This window comes from Vigna angularis, chromosome 8 (assembly GCF_016808095.1).
Source record: "Vigna angularis cultivar LongXiaoDou No.4 chromosome 8, ASM1680809v1, whole genome shotgun sequence".
NCBI classification, from domain to species: domain Eukaryota; kingdom Viridiplantae; phylum Streptophyta; class Magnoliopsida; order Fabales; family Fabaceae; genus Vigna; species Vigna angularis.
The window spans coordinates 33460290-33470474 of NC_068977.1; the positions used below are offsets into that span (position 1 = coordinate 33460290).

At 31.2% G+C, this 10185-nt stretch overlaps 1 protein-coding gene across 1 annotated transcript; it reads right to left on the reverse strand.

The window, feature by feature from the left end:
* Positions 1-2831: 2831 nt before the first annotated feature.
* On the reverse strand, positions 2832-6442 carry LOC108344011 (thaumatin-like protein). The gene is made up of 2 exons (XM_017582473.2): positions 6211-6442; positions 2832-3490 (listed from the first exon to the last, which is right to left on the reverse strand). The coding sequence occupies exons 1-2, from the start codon at positions 6440-6442 to the stop codon at positions 2832-2834; spliced, it is 891 nt and encodes a 296-aa protein (XP_017437962.2).
* Between the last annotated feature and the right edge of the window lie 3743 nt (positions 6443-10185).

Here is a 10185-nt window from a genome sequence, read left to right on the forward strand (position 1 = left end):
AAGGAAAAGATACGAGAGATTGTAGGTTTAATCTCCACTATACAAGTTAAAACAGTGACTAATTGTTGTATTTATTTTAAAAATAATGTTTATATTTTCTATTGAATATTTATAAACACAATATTTTTATTTTAAAAAATCTTATCACAATTTAAATAATTGAAATTAAATTAAATTTAAATCCCGTCCAAACCATCTAAAACTTGAATTGAAATAACATATTATTTATGTTGTGTAAAAAAATGAATTTTATTAATTTAAAATCAAATAATAGAATTGTATTACAATCATTTTAAATTAAAGTTTAATAAATGTTTATAACTTGGTTTATTTAAGTTTAAAATTAGATATTGAATTGTAGGAGAAAGAAAATTTTACAATAACAAAGTTAAATGTTTACATTTATTGCTATTTAATATGGTTTAACTTTCTTCAAATTAGCAACTGAACAGTTACATTTATTAAAAGTCAAATGAATGTTTACATTTATTGCTATTTAATATGGTTTAACTTTCTTCAAAATAGCAACTGAACCGTTACAAAGTCAAATGAATGTTTACATTTAATGCTATTTAATATTTAAAGAAAGAAAAAAATTAAATATAATACTTTTGTTTTGAAAAGCCTTATCACTTTATAAATTATAATTTGAATGTATAGGTATAGATAAGAGAAGTATGTTAATGAATTTTAATTCACTAAACTTATTATTATTATTATTATTATTGTTTTCTTCTATAATAATTTTTAGAAAATACAATTTCTTAAAAAAATTTGAAAACAATATATAATTTTCGTATTAATTTCACATGCTAAATTAAGACTAATTTGATATAATAACAATATCAAATAAAACAAAATAAATCAATATATTTAATTATATAACTAATCACATGTCAAAATATAAAAATAAATTTCTCAATTACAAAAATTAGTTATAGACTCATAAGCAACAAAATAACACTAAATTTTCTAGGGAATATGTATTGATTTTTTATTATATTTTTGTTATTAGAAATGCTAAATTTATTTTATTTATTATGTTAAATTTTTTAATATAAATAAAGTATTTATGATTTAAGAAAAACACATAATTTCATTTTAATGTTATCTTCTTATGTTTGATATTTAAAGATAGATTTGAGAAAAAAAGAAGAAGATGAAAGTGAAGTAATTTAGATTTACGAAAAAAGGGTGAAAATTTAAGACATATGAGATAAAAGTTTATGAAAATGGGTTAGTGATGAGGTATATTTGATATATTAATGTTTTAATTGAAGGGAAAGAAAGATGAAAATGAAGTAATATGGATATAGAAAAAGATGATGAAAAAATGGATATATTTGAAATAAAAGTTTATAAAAATGGGTTAGTGATGAAATACATTTGATAGATTAAAAAAATATATTAATTGATAAAATTAAAAGATTACTATTTTATTTTTAATCATTAAAGTATTTTAAAATAAAATATAATTTATATAAAATATATTATAATAAAATGTATATTATTATTTAAAATAAAAGTTAGAATGAATGAAATTTGTAAACTCTCAATGTTTTAAAAGTGAAAATAGTTAAACCATAAGACTAAGTTATTTTAATATTAAATTGTTTAGTTATAAATGATTTTATTATAAATGAGTTTTATTATTTTAAAACGTTTTAGAGTTCTTTACATTCTCTCTAAGAGTTTTAATTTTTGAGTCATCTCTTTCACGATCAGGAGGTATCTAATCGATCACGACGACAAGGTGTACATTTCAAGCCAATCAATTTATGTCATAGAGCAAGTAATTTTCAACTCATTTTTCCTTTCTCGTTCTTAATATGTTTTTGGAAGAAGCAAGTGTTCTTGTATGTGTAATCTTGATTCTTCTACTAATTATTGGTTAATCTAAAGTCCTAAGGACTTTGTCCGCTTTTAATATGGTGTTTCGTACGTTCATCTAGAAATTTCTTGCGTTTCAAAGCCAGCGATAGGACGTTCTTTAGAGTTGGGCAGTTCTTTATGAGGTAAGTGAAGCTAGAACTTGCTTCGATTATGTTTGTCGTGCTAAAATAGTATCTATGAGAATAATATGATGAATTAAATGCATAGTATTTTCTATGTTTAAATAATGATATTTGGTAGTTTGATGTGTGTATAATTGGAATGGTGTGAAATTGAGGTTCTATGTTGTCATGAATGTGTGTGATGAAATTGTATTGTTGTTTGAAACTAAATTTAAAGTGTTTGGGATGAGTAGTGGTCAAATTCTTGAGTTTTAAGTCTAAAAAGGGGGTTTGGATGAGTGAGGTTGAGAAAAAAAGGCTAGGTAAGAAAGTAACTCTTCAGGTGCTATGATGAGATAATTTGAGACTTGTTAGAGGTGTTGTTAGATTGAAACCTGTTAGGGAAACAAAGGGATAGTGCTATGTTGAAGTCATAGGGTGTTTTAGTGTAAAAATGGGGGTTTTGAGTAGTGGAATTTGGTATGAGTGGTATAAACTCTTTCGGGACATTTTTGGTATGATAATAGGCCAATTATGACTTGTTTAAGCATCTAAATCAGTAAAATTGGGGTAGGAAGTGATAGAAGTGAGTTTAGGTAGTTTAGAAAGGATCAATTTGGGTTTGGAGTGGTCAATTCAAGTTAAAGGTCTGTTTTTAGATGTTTCTCAGCGCCTTAGAGTGTTTAGGAATCGTTTAAACTTGTGTAGAGGGTCACCAAATTCAATATGGTATTTATATTTTTTTTAAGTCTTTTTTATAGATCTTGGAGAATTGTTTTTGTAATTTTTTTTCCTTATTTTTTTCTGAATTTCTAAACTCATTGTGTCTAAAATGACTTATATGTTGATAACAAGGTTCACTTTCATTTTTTTTGTAGGACAGAAAGTGATCACATAACCAACATTGGCACAAGGAACAACACTAGAAGGGGTTTTATCAAAGGTATAGGTATAAGCTTTAGGACAATATTTCTTGAAGATTTTAGAATATTGGTTGGGCCCACATGTCTTTGCATTTCCACATGGACTCTTGCACGCGACTACACTCTTATTGTCCCTTGAGCGCACCTGCAGGGCAGCAGGGCACACAGTGTTGAGGTCTTTGGTACAGCCCACAATCCCACACTTAGAATCATCTGGGCCTGTGAATGATTTTATGGTGATGGGGACATTGTAGAGTTCTTGATCAAGTTGCATAGAGAGTCTAAGAATGGTGGCCGGCGGGGCACCGCTGAGCCCGTTGCAGTAGAGGCCGTTGCCACAGTCTCCGGTGACACATTTGCCACGGCCCGCGACATCAAAATTACAGCCCAAGCGGCCCCAAATACTGCCTGACCAGATCTCGGGAAAATCAACCCACTGCTCCGTGTTAGGAGGGAGGAAAAAGCCCCCGCGGGCCACGACAGGGTATTTTGGACTGGACTGAATTCCTGGCCAGACTGGATAGGAACAATTGTTGGCTATTGTTATCCCTGCTGAAGCCCAAGGCTTGGGCACTGTTAAAAGCAAGAGACAAGATTGTAAGTTCAGTTACAATGTTAATATAATAATAAATAAATAATAAATTAGTAAAAATATTTTTTATTGAAAGTATATGATTTTCATTGGATGAGTGTGTGAGGAAAATTGTGAAAACTTTTGTGTGTGTTTGAAAGAGAAGAAAGAGGGCTAAGAAAACAGTGAAGAAGGATCTCAACATAATGAAGAGTTAATGTGATTGTTTTGTGTTTGCTAACTCTTCTTTGGGTGAAGAATAAATTTGTTGCTTTGGGTATATATAAAAAAAAAAAGAAAAAAATCAAAACTGATGAGAATGAAAGATAATTTTAATAAATGTATATCAACAGTTTAAATTAAAATATTAATATATTAAATTATTAAATGTTTGTTTGTTTTTTTTCTTTATGATCAACCCTTTGAAATAACAGGTGTGTCAGTAAACAATTTGACACTGAAAAATCATGAATGAAAAAAAGTCCACTGCTATTTCATGAGTATATTTCCTATTATATAGCACACTATTTTTTATATTAATTATACAATTAATTACATATTAAAAATTTATCATATATACAATTAATATAAAAAATTTAATTACAAATATTAACTGTACATTTAATAAATGTACATTTTATCTTCAATTAGTCATAGGTGTAATTTTATAAAATTTCATTGTACATTTAAGAAAGATAATTAGATATTGAGTTGTAAGAGGAATAAAATTGTATAATAACAAAAAAAAATAATATGGAGGATGGTTTAGTGATAAAGATTATAAAAGAGGTTTCAAGAGTGTGTTCAATGCTCTTATTATAGAAATTAAAATAGTAACTGAAAAAAAGTATTAATTAAAAATCAAATGAAAAATAGTAAGTGAACAAATGTATTTATTAAATGTTAAATGAATGTTTACATTTATTGCTATTTAATATTCAAATATAATATAACAAAAAAATTAGTATGGAAAGTGACTTAGTCATAAAAGTTTGCAAGAAGCATATATTGAGAGATTATGATTTAACTCTCGCACTGTATAATTTATAAATTAAAAGAGTTTATTGCAATTTAATATTTAAATAAAGAAAAATAAAAAATATTTAAATATATTATTTTTGTTTAAAAAAATCTTATCACAATCCAAATAATTAAAATTAAATTAACTTGAAATTAAGAGCCATATAAAAGTTGAATTGAAATAACATAATTTATATTTTGTTAGAAAAACTAATTTGAATTTAATTGATTTAAAATCAAATAATTGAATTGTATTACTCTATTTTAAATCCATATTTTGTAAAGTAAAGTTTAGATGATGCTTATAATTTGTTTTTTTAATTAAAATTAGATATTAAGTTGTAAGAGGAAGAAAATTATACAACAACAAAAAAGAATAAAAATATACAGGGTGATGCAATGATAAAAGGTAAAAAGAAAGATGTGAGAGATTGCGGGTCTAATCTCCACTGGACAAGTTAAAATAGTAACTAATTATTGTACTTATTTTAAAAATAATGTTTATATTTATTTCTATTGAATATTTAAACATAATATTTTTTTTAAAAAAATCTTATCACAATTTAAATAATTGCAATAACATATTATTTATGTTGTGTAAAACAAAGCTAATTTGAATTTTATTAATTTAAAATCAAATAATAGAATTGTATTACAATCTTTTCAAATTAAAGTTTAAATGTTTATGACTTGGTTTATTTAAGCTTAAAATTAGATATTGAATTGTAAGAGGAAGAAAATTGTACAATAAGAAAAAATTATCAAGGAGAATGACTTAATAATAAATGTTAGGAAAGATAGTGTGAAAGATTATGGGTTTAACTTTCTTTAACTGAACCGTTATATTTATTAAAAGTCAAATTAATGTTAATATTTATTGCTATTTAATATTTAAAAAAAGAAAAAAAATTAAATATCATTACTTTTATTTTATAAAAAGGTTTAAAAGAATAATTTTTATTTATTATTTTAAAGAGTAAAGTAATATATATATATATATATATATATATATATATATATATATATATATATAAGTGTCTTAATTTCTAGTATGTTACCAATTTGAATACAAACTCAATAAACAATCTTTTTGACATTTTTTTGATGAAAAACATCAGTCAACTGCAATTATGATCTTACAAAAGAAAAAGAAATTATTCTAACTTCATGCTTCTCTTTGATGAAATATCTATCAATCTCCACATGCTTTGTTCTAACATGTTGCATAGGATTCTGAGCAATTGTTATAGCCGACGTATTGTCATAGTACAAATTCATAGCTTTATTTGGTTTAAAGCCCAATTCTAATAGCACATTTTTAATCCACAAAAGTTCACATACACCTAGTGTCATGCCTCTGAATTCTGCTTCAGCATTAGATCTTGCTACACTAGTAAAAAAAGACATTTTTAACTCATAGATTATGTCTCAGTTTTTATTGAACCGAAGCATATCAAAACACGGTGGCAATATCGTAATTTTAAAAATACTATATGCCTCGGTTGTTAAGCAACCGGTGTCTAAAGAAAATATTGACTCGGTTTCCAAGGTGAACCGAGGCATAAACCTCATGCAGCAAAGATATTGCCTCGGTTGACAGATGGACCCGAGGCATATTGGGCTTGGGCTGTGGGAACTTAAATCCAGATAAACCTAGCCTCTGGGTAGTGCCTCTCCTCTTCCAAAGCTTTTCCCCAAAAACCTAGCACCTTTCCTCTTCTCCTGTGCGGCGAGAGAGAAACGATGGTGGACGCAGCGGTGGCGAGGACGCGGCGACGGCGAGGACGCGACGACGAAGAGGACGCGGCGACGGCGAGGACACAACAACAGCAAGGACGCAGCGGCAGCGAGAATTCCTCGATCTCCCTCACCATCTCTGTTTTCTCTCCTACCGTCCTCTCGAGTTGCGTCTCCAGCCCGCGTCTAGCGTCCATATTAGGGTTCTTCAGAGGGGGGAAAGGGGAAAACCAGCCCGTGTCTTGCCAGGAAGGAAAGAACTCGTCCGCGTCAATGGAGGTAGGCACCATTAAAAGGATTTTTGAGTTTGGTTTCTGTGATTTTTGAGTTTTGGATTCTGTGTGCAGGTTGGGGTGGAGAAGATTGAATCATGGAGGCACAATTTGCTTTCTGGTTGCGTCTATTGCGGAGGACGAACTCGCGTAGAAATCAAATTGGATTCTGGGTTGTTGGGTTGCTGTTATGGTGGTTCTGGGTTGTTGTTCTGCGTTCTGGGTTGTTGTTCTGGGTTGGTGTTCTGGATTCTGGGTTGTTGTTAAGGAGACTCTCATGCCAGAAATATTTGGTGAAGCAAAAGAACTTGAACTGCCAGAAATCTCGGTCACAGATCTTCCTCTCAGATCCTCCTCTAATTGCTTGAACTTGAACAGTGTTACCTAAAATTAAAAAAAAAATTAAAAAAAGAGTGTTACGGCCTCGGTTACCTAGCAACCAGTTTCATAATCTTACCACTTTTGTCTCAGTTCATAACCGAGGCATAAAACCTACCTTTTTTACCTCGTCTGATTATGCATCGGTTGCAAAATCGGTGCCTATAACCAATAATAATCGGTGCTATTTCCTCTTACTGCACTAGTGCTACTACAGACTGTTGTTACTCCTCCAAGTTACAAGATTCCCTCCTACAAAAGTAGAACTGTCAAAATGGGTCACAACCTGCGGGCCAACCCGACCCACCACGAGTTCGAGCCGGGTTGGGTTTGAAAAAATTGTATTTTTTTTATGCGGGTAAGATTTCAATCTGGCTCATTTAAACCCGCCTCATGCGGATTGAACCCGTGGTGGGCCGGGTTGGCCCACCAACTCACCTACCCAATTTTATTTTATTAAAATTTAATTTTAATTTTATAAAAATATATTTTTTTTGCTTGAAAAAATTATTTAAATTCCTTATTTTCAAAATTAATTAAACACCCATGTTGGGAGTGAAATTTGGGAGTGAAATTTGTTTAGATTTGAATTATAGAAAGTTTGTAAATATTTTTTATTTAAAAAAATTTATAATTAAGTGAGTTAGTGAGCGAGTGAGCCAACCCGTTTACCCACCAACACGTGGTGGGTCGAGCCGAGTTCGAATTTTTCTGGCTCGCTAATAAATGAGCCGGGTTGGGTTGGCTCACTAAGTGACCAACCCGTGGTGAGCCGAATTGGGTGACACGTTTAGGCAGCTTTGTACAAAAGTAAAGTATCTAGAGGTAGATCTTCTATCATCTTTTGAACCTGCCTAATCTGCATCAGTGTACCCTTCTACCTTTAAGTTTCCATGATTTGAGAACAAAATTCCTTTTACAAGAGCAGACTTCATATATCTCAAAATCCTCTCAACAACATCCACATGAAGTTTTCGTGGGTCATGCATAAATTGACTAACAACACTTACTGCATAGGTAATATCTGAACATGTATGGGAAACATAAATTATATTTCCTAGCCTTTGGTATCTCCCTCTGTCTATGCTTGCTGAATTTGAGTAATGAGATTAGTTTACTCCCAAGCAACCCAGTTTCTGATAGTAAGTCAATAGTATATTTTCTTTGGCCTAGGAAAATATCATGTTTTGTTCTAGCTACTTCAATACCCAAAAAATATTTGAGGGATCCAAGTTGTATCATCTTAAATTCAGATGCAAGGTATTGTTGTAAATTAGAAATCTCATCTTGGTCATTTCCTGTAACAATCATGTCATCTACATATATAATCAAAACTATAATTTTTTCCTTTCCTCTCTTCAAAAATAAGGTGTGATCAGAGTTACTTTCTTTATAGTCAAAAACCTTCATAGACTTGGTAAATCTTCCAAACCATGCTCTTAGAGATTGTTTTAAAGATATTTGTTTTTTTTTTTTAAACTATGTAGACTTATATGTAAAAAATGATTTATTTTTTGGTGCACTTTTTCCCAAATCTCATTGTTTTGATATCCTTTCTAAAGATTCTTTATCCTTTAACTCTTAAGGAAAAAAATGTCTCGTAACACATCATCAACCTTCATAGTAGATTTTTTCCTATTTTTTAACCATATTGCTAATATTTAGAAAACATATGGGACCAACTATTATATTGATACTATTGAGTTACCTAGTGTTCCTATATTAGTGACTGATCCATCTCTAGCGATACTTGGAGACTTTATCAAATGATGTGTGACACATCAATCAATTAGTATTATTACTTTAGTTACATGTTGATCATTTATATGTTTGTCTTCTTGGTCCCTGTATTATTGACTAAAGTTATTGACTGTGGTGCAATTAGTAACATATATTTGGTAATTTTTTTATTCTTTCTCTCTTCAGTAAAGCTTTCAATTTTTCTTTTATAGTTGTTATCAATGGTTCACAAACACATGCTTGCGACATTGGTATTAGCCAATCCATTCCATCTCTTATTGTTGATTCAATTCTTTATGACCATAAATGCTCTTTTAATTTACTACTTGTTACTCAGATTGACATATCCCATGATATTATCCTCACTTTCACTAAAAATAAAATTTTGTACCAAATATTAGATCCGACAATTGACATTATGAGTCACGTAACCTTTACTATCTTTATACATTACCACAAGTATAAGTATGTGCATCAATGATCTATTCAATCATGTTCAATTATGACATATCTCATTTTAACGAAATTGTAGATGGTGTCAATTTTAAAATATGTCTACTTTGAATTATGAGTCATGTCAATTAGGAAAACATATTTAATACTTTTTATCTAATATTCTTAATAAATTGTGTTATGTAGTAAGATATTTATTATATTTATTACATAAAATATCTTAAACGGTTAAGATATTTATAAACCACTAACCACATTTTTAGGTAAGGTGGTTATTTTTATGCTTATAAATATAATGACAGAGCAAAAGTTCAGGTACGTTCTCTTTATGTCTAGAGACCCTAAATAATATTTCAGAGCAGTATCATAATCACTCTCTTGAGAGCTGAGGCTCCATAATTCACATCTGACTTGAGCGTCGGAGTATCTTTGCAGGTACCTCCCCCTCCTTTGGCAAGTATGAACAACAACAATTGGAGAAGAGCAAGCGTCCCAGACAGCCAGGAGCAACAAAGACACACCGGACAACATTTACACCGAAACATTTTGGCGCCCACCGTGGGGCCGAGTGCCAACCCAAAGAAGCCAGAAGTGGAGCCTCGGCCTCGACGAATCACTTCTTCGGATAAAGCTACTCCATCAAGATGAAGCCGCCGCATCACCGCCAGGAATCTCCTCCGCGAGCCACTGACGCCACCGCGCGCAGCTCTGCGACATCGCGCCAGTGAGCACCTCCGCAAAACCACACCCCCTTTTGCGGGTCAGATCCAGCGCAAAAACATATCTGTTCTATAGGCTCGTACCTCTGTATCCTTAAGTTCTAAGGAGACAGGAACTGAAATTTGGTGGATGAACAAAGACTCTGTGATCAGAGCGTGATTTACGGCTAGATGATTTTCTCTTCCGTTTAGTGAAATCCCTAGCTGCAGAGGATCGTTTCTCAGTAGGCGTAGGAAAAAGTGGAACCCTAAATCCCCAAATCGAGCTCAGGTTCTCACTCTTCGTCTTCAATGGCAACCTCTCTTCTGAAAACTACACCCAACGTGTTCCAAAGACAGCCCCCAAATCGGGTCCGCCCATCAGCCTCTGTCGCGCCA